An 11,117-nucleotide genomic window follows, 5' to 3' on the forward strand; every position below is an offset into this window, starting at 1 on the left:
CATCATGATAAATTCTGGTTTCCCATGACAGTGTACATCTATTGCCCTATTTATCATGAAAATTAAACAATGGGGAAAGGCTTGTATGACAGTTGAATTAGAATTTGCATTTAATTTGTAAAACTAATTCTTCTATTAAAAACCCCCTAATATGTACAAGTGTAATATATTGCCAATTGTTGAATCTGCATGTTGTTGTTTGTTTGTTGTGTTTAACGACACTACTAGATCACATTGATTAATTAATCATCAGCTATTGGATGTCAAACATTTGATAATTCTGACTTGTACTCAACAGAGAAAACCCGCTCCATTTTTCCTAATGCAGTAAGGGATCACAGACAGGAAAGCACAATTTAAATCTTCAGTTAGTCAATTTAAGACTAAGGACAATAAGATATATTTGAATAACACTGCCCTAACTCCCTCACCCCCAACCCCAATTATTATAATTAATAAAAAAAATTCTGGAACTGCCCTTAGGACCACTGTTTATGTGAACGTTCTTTGGCACAGCATGGGTGCAGGATGCAAAATCTGGTTGGAAAAAAAGATCAATTCTATGGTTATGATAAGCAGCATTTCCATATGTACAGCATGTTTTTGGTAACCAGGCTACAGATTTATGAAGCTATCTTAGCACTACGATATCGTAAAACTGTTACAGGCTATTACATCACTGCGACACACATACACCATAACGGTTTTACAAACACCTGATAACATCACTGTTCTGACAGTGGTTCATGAGTGCATGTCATCACAGCTCTATTTATTCCAGTGAGCTCTAGATAGTTTTGATTTGGTGAACTAGTCTGGGAGTGGCTGTCCTCTTTGTGGCAGTGTAAGAGTGATGAAATATCCAGTAATGGATCTCCTTTAGAGTGGCTGTCCTCCTTGTGGCAGTGTAAGAGTGATGAAATATCCAGTAATGGATCTCCTTTAGAGTGGCTGTCCTCCTTGTGGCAGTGTAAGAGTGATGAAATATCCAGTAATGGATCTCCTTTAGAGTGGCTGTCCTCCTTGTGGCAGTGTAAGAGTGATGATGAAATATCCAGTAATGGATCTCCTTTAGAGTGGCTGTCCTCTTTGTGGCAGTGTAAGAGTGATGAAATATCCAGTAATGGATCTCCTTTAGAGTGGCTGTCCTCTTTGTGGCAGTGTAAGAGTGATGATGAAATATCCAGTAATGGATCTCCTTTAGAGTGGCTGTCCTCTTTGTGGCAGTGCAAGAGTGATGATGAAATATCCAGTAATGGATCTCCTTTAGAGTGGCTGTCCTCCTTGTGGCAGTGTAAGAGTGATGAAATATCCAGTAATGGATCTCCTTTAGAGTGGCTGTCCTCTTTGTGGCAGTGTAAGAGTGATGATGAAATATCCAGTAATGGATCTCCTTTAGAGTGGCTGTCCTCTTTGTGGCAGTGCAAGAGTGATGATGAAATATCCAGTAATGGATCTCCTTTAGAGTGGCTGTCCTCTTTGTGGCAGTGCAAGGGTGATGATGAAATATCCAGTAATGGATCTCCTTTAGAGTGGCTGTCCTCTTTGTGGCAGTGCAAGAGTGATGATGAAATATCCAGTAATGGATCTCCTTTAGAGTGGCTGTCCTCTTTGTGGCAGTGTAAGAGTGATGATGAAATATCCAGTAATGTATCTCCTAGTAATGGATCTCCTTTAGAGTGGCTGTCCTCCTTGTGGCAGTGTAAGAGTGATGATGAAATATCCAGTAATGGATCTCCTTTAGAGTGGCTGTCCTCTTTGTGGCAGTGTAAGAGTGATGATGAAATATCCAGTAATGGATCTCCTTTAGAGTGGCTGTCCTCTTTGTGGCAGTGCAAGAGTGATGATGAAATATCCAGTAATGGATCTCCTTTAGAGTGGCTGTCCTCTTTGTGGCAGTGTAAGAGTGATGATGAAATATCCAGTAATGTATCTCCTTTGGAGTGGCTGTCCTCTTTGTGGCAGTGTAAGAGTGATGAAATATCCAGTAATGGATCTCCTTTAGAGTGGCTGTCCTCTTTGTGGCAGTGTAAGAGTGATGAAATATCCAGTAATGGATCTCTTTAGAGTGGCAGTCCTCCTTGTGGCAGTGTAAGAGTGATGATGAAATATCCAGTAATGGATCTCATTTAGAGTGGCTGTCCTCCTATAGACAAAGCACTAGATAGAGATTCATGGAATCGACCACTATTTTTGCCAAATGCCCATTTGACTCTGCATTGTGCAGAGATACGGTTTTTATCACATATTACAATTTTGTCGTTCAGATTCATGATATTGTAATGCTAAAATAACTTAAAAAACATAGGCACATGTCTGCAAAGTGCCACATCATGAAACATTGTTGGGCTTCTATAAAACACTCCAGCAGATACACATAGACAAATTAAAAAAAAAAAAAAATCAGTCTAGATATTGATCACATAACAAATGATGAAATATTTTTTTAATACTAAGTGTGTGACAAACAGATTGCCAGTGCTATTAACGCACTCAATGGTTGATTTCACACGGGACAAAGAAGTTTACCGTTACAAAGGACGCGTGCTGATACGTACACCTGTCAGATTATGTGACAGCAGTGTCTTATATATCGACAATGTCTTATATGTCGGCAATGTCGCACCTCAAGGTATTTTAATGGTCAACATTAATCTGTGTGAATATTGTCAAGATTTGAGTTTTCCTTTACGGACATTAAAATTGCCACCATCTGTCTGTCTGTGTACTTTTTTGTACATCTTTTTCGCTGGCTGTCTGTCTGTCTACTTGTCTGTACACATTTCTGTCTATCTGTCTACTTGGCTGTAAATCTTTCTGTCTATCTGTCTATCTACTTGTCTGTACATCTTTCTGTTTGCCTGTCTACTTGTCTGTACATCTTTCTGGCTGTCTGTCTACTTGTCTGTAAATCTTTCTGTCTATGGCTGTCTACTTGTCTGTACATCTTTCTGTCTGCCTGTCTACTTGTCTGTACATCTTTCTGTCTGCCTGTCTACTTGTCTGTACATCTTTGTCTGTCTGTCTGTCTACTTGTCTGTACATCTTTCTGTCTGCCTGTCTGTCTTTCTCTTTGTCTGTTGGTCTATCTTTCTCTCTGTCTGTCTACTTATCTGTACATCTTTCTGTCTGTCTGTCTGTCTGTCTTTCTCTCCGTTTGTTGGTCTATATTTCTTTTTGTCTGTCTTTCTGTCTATATGCCTGTATGTATGCCTGTATGCATGTCTGTCTGCATGTCTGTCTGTCCATATGTCCATCTGTCTGCCTGTCTGTCTAACTATATGTCAGTTTGTTGGTGGTGTCGTGGTTAAGCCATGAAACATAAGGCTGGTAGGTACAGGGTTTGCATCCTGGTACTGGCTCCCACCCATAGTGAGTTTTAACGACTCGGTGGGTAGGTGTAACGCCACTACACCCTCTTCTCTCTCACTAACAACTAACCCACTGACCTTTGCCAAACAGTCAAGATAGCTGAGGTGTGTGCCCAGGAGAGTGCGCTTGAACCTTAATTGGATATATAAGTACAAAAATAACTATAACGGAAATGTTCATAATTAATTTTTTTCCGCTGAAGAAAAATCTATTAATCCACTGGTATTAATCCAGTGGGTTTAAAAACTGACTAGCAACTACAATTATGTACTGATGTGTGAAACTTGCACAGCAAATTGCAAAGAAATATTGAGCAGGGGGAACTGGATGTAGCCCAATGGTAAAGGATCGATCCCCGTCAGTGGGCCCATTGGGCTATTGCTTGTACCAGCCAGTGCACCACAACTGGTACATCAAAGACTGTGGTATGTACTATCCTGTCTGTGGAATGGTGCATATAAAAGATCTCTTGCTATTAATGGAAAAATGTAGACGGTTTTCTCTCTTAGACTATATGTCAAAATTACCAACTGTTTGATATCCAATAGCCGATGATTAATAAATCAATGTGTTGTAGTAGTTGTTAAAGAAAACAAACAAACAAATAAACACTATGGAGCAAAATGTCCCATGCAATCTATTTAAAGAAAAAAAGTTTGTTTAACGACACCACTAAAGCACATTGATCAATGAATCATCGGCTATTGGATGTCAAATATTTTGTAATTCTGACATATAGTCATCAGAAGAAACCTGCTACATTTTCCTAATGCAGCTAGGGATCTTTTATATGCACGTTCCCACAGACAGGATAGCACATACCATGGCCTTTTGACCAGTTATGGTACACTGGTTGGAAAGAGAGAAAAACCCCACAATCAGTTGAATGGATCCACCTTTCTGCTAATGACCTTACTCAACTATCAAACCCACCCCACCCTCCTCCTCATCCCCCACCCCACCTTTTTCCTCATCCCCCACCCCACCCATCCTCTTCATCCCCCACCTCTTCAACTTCGTCAACTCCTGACCTTGGCCACGTACCAGAAAACCTTACGGACAGAAATAACCAACTTATAACATACACGTTATACTTGTCCCCAAAGTAGTTAAGCTTATTATGTTTCTATGTGTGATATTGGATGAATTCATAAATATCTGCATATATACATGTACATATATAGATATAGATATATTCCACGTACTCGTATATATACATAATACACGTACTTGATCCTGCATAATTGCGAAAGGTGACAGACCTGCGATTGTTTACGCATATACACACTTGATTACTGCTCAGTGGAGCTGAGATAATTGAGGTTTTATGCTGACAAAACACAAATAGAGATCAATGTATTTTGATTTCTTTGAACAATGCTGGGGTTTTATTGTTATTGAATTATTCCTCATGTCTAGCGTGTTGTTGGGTGCTGAGTGGTAGAAAAACAGTGGACAGAGATGTTTGTAACGCGAACCGGTCAAATTAAAGGTGCATACTCTTCTAAAAACAGAAGAAAGAGATGTTAGTAATGCGAACTGGTCAAATTAAATGTGCATGCTCCTCTAAAAACAGAGGACAGTTGTTTGTAGTGCGAACTGGTCAAATTAAAGGTGCATACTCTTCTAAAAACAGTGGACAGTTGTTTGTAGTGCGAACTGGTCAAATTAAAGGTGCATACTCTTCTAAAAACAGTGGACAGTTGTTTGTAGTGCGAACTGGTCAAATTAAAGGTGCATACTCCTCCAAACACAGTGGACAGAGATGTTTGTAACGCGAACTGGTCAAATTAAAGGTGCATACTCTGGTAAAATCATTGTATGGTACTTCAGCTTGATAATCCTCACTTTTAACACATACAGTTCCACTATGGCCTGATGGACTTACTTTGCTGAGAATATTCATTAATGTGTCTGGACTTTGGGGCGGGATTTAGTTCAGTCGGTTGAGTGCTAGCCTGAGGTGCTTGCATCACAGGATCGAACCACCTCAGTGGATCCATTCAGCTGATTGGTGTTTTTCTCGTTCCAAACAGTGCACCAAAACTGGTCAAAGGTCATGGTATGTGCTCTCCTGTCTGTGGGAAAGTGCATATAAAAGATCTCTTGCTGCTAATAGGAAAGTGTAGCAGATTTCCTCTGATGACTGTGTCAGAATTACCAAATGTTTGATTAAGTGCTCTTGTTAAACAAAACAAACTTTATGTGGGCTTTAGATTGTACCAAAGTTAAGATAATAAGCACTGTGCTCAAAATAAGTATAGGCCGCCAAAATAATCGAGCCCAAATTAAGTACAACCATATTGACCTCAAAACATTTCCTCTCAAAACCATCCTATGTTGAATTTGAATTACACACGCACATACACACATATGGTGTTAATTCACATTTTGGTGCAGTTTGAAACTTGAGCAGGGTACATACCTTAGACCTTAAAAATAGATACATTTTTTTATGTGTTTCTGGTAATTTTAGAGGGTTCATTGAATCATCTCTAAACCCTGCCACCCACTCCAACCCCCCACCACTCAAACACACACACACACACACACACACACACACACACTCTATGGGCATGATTTCAAATTAACACACCTCATTAGATAGACTATAATTGTAGTGGAACAATTGTTTGTGCATGACAAGCCACACACTATTGAAACAATCAGGCGTGGGCCATAATGTCTCGTGATCTATTCATTCAGTTATATCAGCACGTGTTACATGTCACAACCAATGCCTAAGACTGGTTTATCCATAGAAATGGTAGACAAAACGTTGACAGGAAATTAAAGAATGATAAATACAATAATAAACGGTGGATTGTTTGATATCACCTATTTAAGCTGTTATCAGATTTTAAAAAACCAGATGATAGATAACAGGACAGTTTTATCACACTAAGACGTGAATACACCTGGTAATTACAATACACACACACACACACACACAAACATGAATACACACACAAACATGAATACACAAACAAACATGAATGCACAAACAAACATGAATACACACACAAACAATTATGGGCTTCAGTGAGTAATGATTAAGCCATCAGAGGTTTGGGACGTAGCCAGACCTGTCAACCTGTAGTCAAGAGAAAGCAGGAGGTGTGTGTTGAAAAAGCAGGCGATTTTTTTAATTCACACAATTTAACCCAAAATCGTAAGATTTAAAAAAAACATAATTACAATAAGTTATATGAATACTATATAATGTCATATATACTTCTTAACCTTAGATCTTGGCATTAAAAAAAAAAAAAAAAAAATGTTTTATATTTTTTTTAAAGTTTAAATATTATTATGATTTAATACATATTTAATTTTTTTTTTATATTTTATCCAAAAATGTTAAGAACATGAACAAGAAATAAATTTTTTAATTAGTACATTTATGGTATTACACTTACAGCCTTACAGGTTGCGTTACATTATCATTTGTGGTTAGTGTACCTAAGTACCAAAGACAAATTTATATAAATCTTATAAGTTAATATTCAGTTTTTACAATAATGAGAAATGGTGGCGTGGTACTTATTTAAAATTATTATAATGATGCAATAAACATTGTATTTTCATTAATCATAAGTAAAACCTCATTACGGACATCGTGTGATATATACCGGAATTATACCCATTTCCGTGAGTAACTTTATGTCAATGTCAAACACAACATTTTTTAATTGTACAAAAATAATTTCTTGAAGTGTACCCTTATAACCAACACTTTACTGCACAAACATACAAAATTAACTGACACAAGTATGTTTATACAGCTAATTGGTCTTTTCGTTGTCTTGCTGTGACATGTGATTTTAACATGCATCGTGTGTATCGCTGTCAACTCGGAGTCTGGCAGTTCAGATTCGTCATAGTTGCATTATGTAATCCAGTGGGAAGACATTTTACAATTCAGAGGTGTTATTAGAACTAAATTGGATAGTTTTTTTTTTTTATATGGCAACACTGAATGTCAATACACAGCCTGTTGAATTAGCGGCAACAGGCTTCGTAGCCATTACGATGACAACAAACATTATAATAACACGTCATTTTATAAACTCCATGTGCTTTTTTAACAATATAAATAGGCTATCCCACAATTCTCACTTCGGCAAAGGTTAAACAGTCTGGACAATTTGGCCTGTTACATTCTCAGAAACTGAAAGTAGTCGATATTTTCCAAATGAGAAAAAAAAGCATACTTCCCTTATGTTATTTTGACAAAAGAGGATCGATTTTTTTTTATTCTTAGGGGGCCTACAAAAATGTCATTTAACAGGAGAAATTGTCTCCCGCACAGGCGAAAGGAGATTTGATCAAATACCGGGAGACTCCCGCGGAATCCGGGAGGGTTGACAGGTCTGGACGTAGCCCAGTGGTAAAGTTGTAGCTTGATGCACGGTATGTTTTGGATTAATCTCCGTCGGTGGGCCCATTGGACTATTTCTCATTCCAGCCAGTGCACTATGACTGGTATATCAAAGGCTGTGGTATGTGCTATCCTGTCTGTGGGATGGTGCATATAAAATATCCCATGCTACTAATAGAAAAATGTAGCGGGTTTCCTCTCTGAGACTATATGTTAAAATTACCAAATGTTTGATATCCAACAGCCAATGATTAATACATCAATGTGCTCTAGTGGTGTTGTTAAAGAAAATAAACTATAATTTAATTTAAACCATATAAGATTAGAATGTATTAAGCTCAGATCCTGGTACAGACTCCCAACCAGTGTGAGTCTCAACGACTCAGTGAGTATATATAAGATTAGAAGGTATTAAGCTCAGATCCTGGTACAGACTCCCAACCAGTGTGAGTCTCAACGACTCAGTGAGTATATATAAGATTAGAATGTATTAAGCTCAGATCCTGGTACAGACTCCCAACCAGTGTGAGTCTCAACGACTCAGTGAGTATATATAAGATTAGAATGTATTAAGCTCAGATCCTGGTACAGACTCCCAACCAGTGTGAGTCTCAACGACTCAGTGAGTATATATAAGATTAGAAGGTATTAAGCTCAGATCCTGGTACAGACTCCCAACCAGTGTGAGTCTCAACGACTCAGTGAGTATATATAAGATTAGAAGGTATTAAGCTCAGATCCTGGTACAGACTCCCAACCAGTGTGAGTCTCAACGACTCAGTGAGTATATATAAGATTAGAAGGTATTAAGCTCAGATCCTGGTACAGACTCCCAACCAGTGTGAGTCTCAACGACTCAGTGAGTATATATAAGATTAGAATGTATTAAGCTCAGATCCTGGTACAGACTCCCAACCAGTGTGAGTCTCAACGACTCAGTGAGTATATATAAGATTAGAATGTATCAAGCTCAGATCCTGGTACAGACTCCCAACCAGTGTGAGTCTCAACGACTCAGTGAGTATATATAAGATTAGAATGTATTAAGCTCAGATCCTGGTACAGACTCCCAACCAGTGTGAGTCTCAACGACTCAGTGAGTATATATAAGATTAGAATGTATTAAGCTCAGATCCTGGTACAGACTCCCAACCAGTGTGAGTCTCAACGACTCAGTGAGTATATATAAGATTAGAAGGTATTAAGCTCAGATCCTGGTACAGACTCCCAACCAGTGTGAGTCTCAACGACTCAGTGAGTATATATAAGATTAGAATGTATTAAGCTCAGATCCTGGTACAGACTCCCAACCAGTGTGAGTCTCAACGACTCAGTGAGTATATATAAGATTAGAATGTATTAAGCTCAGATCCTGGTACAGACTCCCAACCAGTGTGAGTCTCAACGACTCAGTATATATAAGATTAGAAGGTATTAAACTCAGATCCTGGTACAGACTCCCAACCAGTGTGAGTCTCAACGACTCAGTGAGTATATATAAGATTAGAATGTATTAAGCTCAGATGCTGGTACAGACTCCCAACCAGTGTGAGTCTCAACGACTCAGTGAGTATATATAAGATTAGAATGTATTAAGCTCAGATCCTGGTACAGACTCCCAACCAGTGTGAGTCTCAACGACTCAGTGAGTATATATAAGATTAGAAGGTATTAAGCTCAGATCCTGGTACAGACTCCCAACCAGTGTGAGTCTCAACGACTCAGTGAGTATATATAAGATTAGAATGTATTAAGCTCAGATGCTGGTACAGACTCCCAACCAGTGTGAGTCTCAACGACTCAGTGAGTATATATAAGATTAGAAGGTATTAAGCTCAGATCCTGGTACAGACTCCCAACCAGTGTGAGTCTCAACGACTCAGTGAGTATATATAAGATTAGAAGGTATTAAGCTCAGATCCTGGTACAGACTCCCAACCAGTGTGAGTCTCAACGACTCAGTGAGTATATATAAGATTAGAATGTATTAAGCTCAGATCCTGGTACAGACTCCCAACCAGTGTGAGTCTCAACGACTCAGTGAGTATATATAAGATTAGAAGGTATTAAGCTCAGATCCTGGTACAGACTCCCAACCAGTGTGAGTCTCAACGACTCAGTGAGTATATATAAGATTAGAATGTATTAAGCTCAGATCCTGGTACAGACTCCCAACCAGTGTGAGTCTCAACGACTCAGTGAGTATATATAAGATTAGAATGTATTAAGCTCAGATCCTGGTACAGACTCCCAACCAGTGTGAGTCTCAACGACTCAGTGAGTATATATAAGACTCAGATCCTGGTACAGACTCCCAACGTCTCTCTATATATAAGATTAGAAGACTCAGTATTAAGCTCAGATCTGGTAACCCCATTAACAACTAATCCACTGTACAGACTCCCAACCAGTGTGAGTCTCAACGACTCAGTGAGTCTAGACTCAGCTCAACGAGTATATATAAGATTAGAATGTATTAAGCACCTGGTAGACTCCCAACCAGTGTGAGTCTCAACGACTCAGTGAGTATATATAAGATTAGAATGTATTAAGCTCAGACAGCCTAAATAGCTGAGGTGTGTGCCCAGGACAGCTTGCTTGAACCTTAATTGGATATAACCACATAAATGAACTGAAATGAATGTGTGACTGAGTGAATGAATGAATGAATGAATGGATGGATGGATGGATGAATGGATGGATGAATGAATGAATGAATGAATGAATGAATGAATGAATGAATGAATGAATGAATGAATGAAACATACAAAAACCCACACATAGATGTAAGAAAAACTTTCAAATGAAAGTATAATAGATATAGAAAATAATACATGAGTGGCTGTTAGATACCATTTATCTCACAACGAGTTGTTTTAAAATGTATCTAACGAGCAAAGGCGAGTTTGATACATTTTTAAACAACGAGTTGTGAGATAAATGGTATCTAACGGACATGAATATATTATTCTATTTCTTATATTTCCTCAAAAAAACTGATTTTAAGCAAATTTTAACATCTTTTTCTACTAAAAGTTATTTACAGCCGTTGCACTCATAGCTGACTTATGAATCACTGACACATGAATGTCAGGTTAACTATACATCACAGTCTAATTGATTTTTATCCTGTAGTTTTTCATTGGCTGTATGACATTGGTGACCTGGTCATCACCTAGGAGCAGCCAGTCGTATGTCTTGAAATTGTTAACACACGTACATGTCTTAACAACCATGTGTAACCAAACATAATGCATGGTGTTCTCACCAACGGGTGTGTAACCAAACATAATGCGTGGTGTTCTCACCAACGGGTGTGTAACCAAACATAGCGCGTGGTGTTCTCACCAACGGGTGTGTAACC

At 38.4% G+C, this 11,117-nt stretch overlaps 1 protein-coding gene across 1 annotated transcript in view; it reads left to right on the top strand.

Moving 5' to 3' along the window:
- LOC121377855 overlaps positions 1–2,067 on the top strand; it is a 3,449-nt gene extending 1,382 nt beyond the window's left edge. Inside the window, exon 2 of the mRNA XM_041505953.1 lies at positions 844–2,067. Within this exon, the coding sequence (XP_041361887.1) occupies positions 844–2,067 (1,224 nt within the window). The remainder of the gene's footprint in view (positions 1–843) is intronic.
- Positions 2,068–11,117: the final 9,050 nt, after the last annotated feature.

The sequence above is a fragment of the Gigantopelta aegis genome, chromosome 7, assembly GCF_016097555.1.
Source record: "Gigantopelta aegis isolate Gae_Host chromosome 7, Gae_host_genome, whole genome shotgun sequence".
NCBI classification, from domain to species: domain Eukaryota; kingdom Metazoa; phylum Mollusca; class Gastropoda; order Neomphalida; family Peltospiridae; genus Gigantopelta; species Gigantopelta aegis.